Source organism: Morone saxatilis, unplaced genomic scaffold (genome assembly GCF_004916995.1).
Source record: "Morone saxatilis isolate NCDOM2014 unplaced genomic scaffold, NCSU_SB_2.0 Contig6, whole genome shotgun sequence".
Taxonomy (NCBI): Eukaryota; Metazoa; Chordata; class Actinopteri; family Moronidae; genus Morone; species Morone saxatilis.
In genome coordinates, this window is record NW_023340206.1 from 6,055,849 (window position 1) to 6,059,497 (window position 3,649).

At 41.3% G+C, this 3,649-nt stretch overlaps 1 protein-coding gene across 1 annotated transcript in view; it reads right to left on the reverse strand.

Annotated features, from left to right (window-relative positions):
- zranb3 (zinc finger, RAN-binding domain containing 3) overlaps positions 1-3,649 on the reverse strand; it is a 71,183-nt gene that overhangs the window by 56,459 nt on the left and 11,075 nt on the right. Inside the window, exon 4 of the mRNA XM_035677600.1 lies at positions 980-1,211. Coding sequence (XP_035533493.1) covers positions 980-1,211 — 232 coding nt within the window. The remainder of the gene's footprint in view (positions 1-979; positions 1,212-3,649) is intronic.

The window sequence follows — 3,649 nt, forward strand, 5'->3', positions numbered from 1 at the left end:
GGAGAGTAATTCTCATTATCTTCACAGTAAATAAATTGACTACTAATAGGTCATTATTTACGAAGCCATTACAACGATTATATGAGCAACACAAAAACAATGTAAAAGCGAATAAAAGTAATGCTGCTCCTGAGGCTGGAGAGGATGACTGGAAGAGAAGCAGAGACAGTGTAAATGCCTCATCACAAAGCTGTATCAGTGCCCTATCATTAGGATACCGTGGACATACAGTACCTCTTATTGATACTGTATTGTGTCTTCACATTGAGACTGTGAAAAGATTTTCTATTCACCGAGTCCACTTCATCTTCTGTGGCTACAGTGATGGAATATGGCTGCAATCTACTGCTTCAATATATCGTATATAAAAATGATATAATAAATCATTATGGAGAGGGGAATGGCTCTGCCGCTCTCCAAACACTGCTGTCCTGTGAACAGCCCTTCTTATTGTCTCTAAATTCAATAGTTTCCCCCCCTGTGCACTCCTTTTTATTACTTGTCTCATTTATTGCGGTGCAGTGTCTGTTCATATCGGGCTTTGTAAATGAAGTTTTTGCAACAAAGGTTATTGAAATAAGTCCACGGGATCCTCGAGGATAAGTGATGCCGGAGAGAGTTAATTGGCTTTTTGAATGTTGGATCTGAGCGTAACCTGCTCTGGAGCAAGTTACCATGGCGATCTACCTGCGCTGCAGAGTGAAACACCTTTGTGGGAAGCCAGAGCTGAGCCCCGAGTTAGCTCTGTGGCCTACTAATCTTTCTTCATGAGTGCAGGCTCAGATTTCCTTCTGAAGCATATGGATGTATTTTTATGATCTGTTGAGTGTGGGTTCTTATATTTGTCCACACTGTTCCTTCCTGTCAGCACACTGTTTAAATTTTGGTCTGGGAAGGAAACACAACACCACTTAAATTTGTATTCTTGTCCATAAATATATTCCCCCAGTCATTTTTCATTTCATCAGGTTTAAATTACCTCTTCGGGCCGACCCAGGGCCGGGGTACCGGTGAGCAGAATGACCCGCTTGGCGCTCTGAATGAGAGGCACCAGAATCTTAGTCCGTGCCGCGTTCCTGGATTTGAGGTAATGTGACTCATCCACCACGACCACTGCGAACCGCTGCCTGGTCAGAGTCTCCAACAGGAGGCGCGCATCTGTGGTGAGCAGACCGTAACCCAGCACGGTCACCTTACTGCTGCTGATACCCCTGGAGGGACAAGGACACACACACACACACAAGAGGAACAAGAGGAACAATGATGAAACACAGTATGCATAACGCACATATGATGTATCACAAGTGAACCTTTTTTCATCTGTACTAAAACCAAATATAAACACAAACATTATTTGATCTATTCTTTTATTACTATTTAATAGGACAAAACCTGATGATATTTATTGTCTGCTGATTCTTTTCTCAATTATTTGTTCACTAACTTCCCTACCCTGTCTATGGTACACAACCCCAAGCACACTGGTTCCTACTGAATATGAAATAATCAGAAATATATACTTTAAGCTCCAAAAACAGCTTGTCACTGTAGTTTTTAGCAAATACTACTCAAACAGAACGAAATGTGCATTTGGTGGGGACTATTTTCAGTGTGGATTATAAACAATTTGGAGGATGAGTCAAAATATACTGGACCACTACAGAATATCTTGCAGGACGAACATTTTATACCCAGGAATTCACATTATAGACCACCACCGCAACTCATACACAGTCCAGCTATGTACTAGTTTTCTCCCTAGTTATTGTGTACAACAATGGAGATCAATGGCACAGAGGAAATAAGGATACGCAGACTTAGATAACAAACACATAAGCAGGAATACATTCATTGTTGGTTTTGGTTTATCCTTTATACTGCTCTGTATTTCATACAGTAGTCACCTTTAACATTAACAAATGTGTGTCAGCAGCTAGAACTTAATAGAAACTCAACATCTTTTCAAATGTTATAGTGTTTATTGACTTGGCAACTGAGCCCTCAAGGTAAAGTAAACCAGACAGCTTAAAAAGGGTGTGTGTACTTGATAAATGTTAGGGCACACAAAGAAAGACACACACACACACACGCCGCGCGCGCACACACACACCACACACACACACACACACACACACACACACGTACACTGCCAGACATGAACTAGGGCTGCAGCTTTTTTGTTTTTTTTCATACATCTCCTCCTCTCTAACGCTTAAGAAATCCATTCCTGGGCTGTATTGCAATTTCTATATTTTCCAGGTGATGCGCAGCCCTAACACAAACACACAGATACACGGGCAGTCGCAGATAAACAAACAAACACAGCGGCGAAATTCAGCTGCATGAAACTCAATAAGGATCTCTGAGAAAATCAAAAACATTTGCAGCATCTGGCGGCTTCTAATTCTTCGCCTTTGCCACACACACATTTTCAAGCTGAAATAAACCTAAGGTGCCATTCATGTTCTACAAAAGAACAAGTGAGTCAAAATACTGAGAGGAGGTGCTGCATAATTTTTTCTTGCCTCCCCGTTCAGTCATTAACACATCCAGTTCAAGGACACGTTTTCCCCAGAAGGCTTTCACAACCTCTTTGCGCCTCATCTGTGATGTGAGGTGGAGAGGGTTTTTTTTCTCCTCCAAGTCACAGATAGAGAAAGTTTGTTTCATTCAAAAACAAAAACTAAGAGAACTAGGGGAAAGTTGAGATGATAATAAAAGTAGCTGTTTTCCAGGCAACATTAGCCCACAGTGCACAAACAAACACTGCAGCCCCCGAATCAATATAAACAGCTGTGAAAATGAGCCACATTTCTCCACGACAGCATTTTTCCACTTCCTGCATTGAAAATACTTCAGCTCTTGTTCAATATTGCAGACGTTGCCTTGACATGATTTGTCTGTCAGCGCTGTCAAACATCGGCCCATGCTGGCTCCTGACACCGAGGGACACTTTGAGATTAAATTGTCAGCCGCAAGCTCTCCGTCTATCACACCGCCTCACTTTCACACTCCATGACCAAGTGTGTTTCACATTTTTATTCCATCTCTTTAGGTAAATTATTACCATGTGTAGAAGCAGAGGGCCGGAGAGACAGAGTCGTAACAGGAGACATTAGATACTGCCTCTCTGCTTGTTATAAGGGCAACTCCAAGTTCAAATAATGGCTGCAACCTTTCACTTACATAATACTGTGTACGATGAACATAATCCACAGGATTATGTGCTTTGCATTGATATCCCAAACATATTTATGAGCTCTAAAGAGACCTTGTATGCACTTTGGCACAGACTGTGGGTCTGAATGTGCAAAATGCGTCCCTATCTGCTAGATAACATGGAGAATTTTACCTTGAATGAATTAAAAAATGTAGAACTGAAATGTAAAAATGTCTCTTTTCAAGAGAAAATAGCAGAAATTCACTAGTTCCAGGTTTTGTTAGTCATGTATGATAATAAATTGTATAACCTTGGGTTTTTGAGTGTCCAGACAAAACAAGTAATTCATCGTCACCTTGGGGTCTAGAGAAATTTAATGGGTATTTTTTAATTAAAAAAATGACAACTAGGGCACGCGGTTAACTCAGTTGGTAGAACTGGCGACCCATGTACCGATGTACCATGTACTTGCTGCAGCGGCCCAGGGTT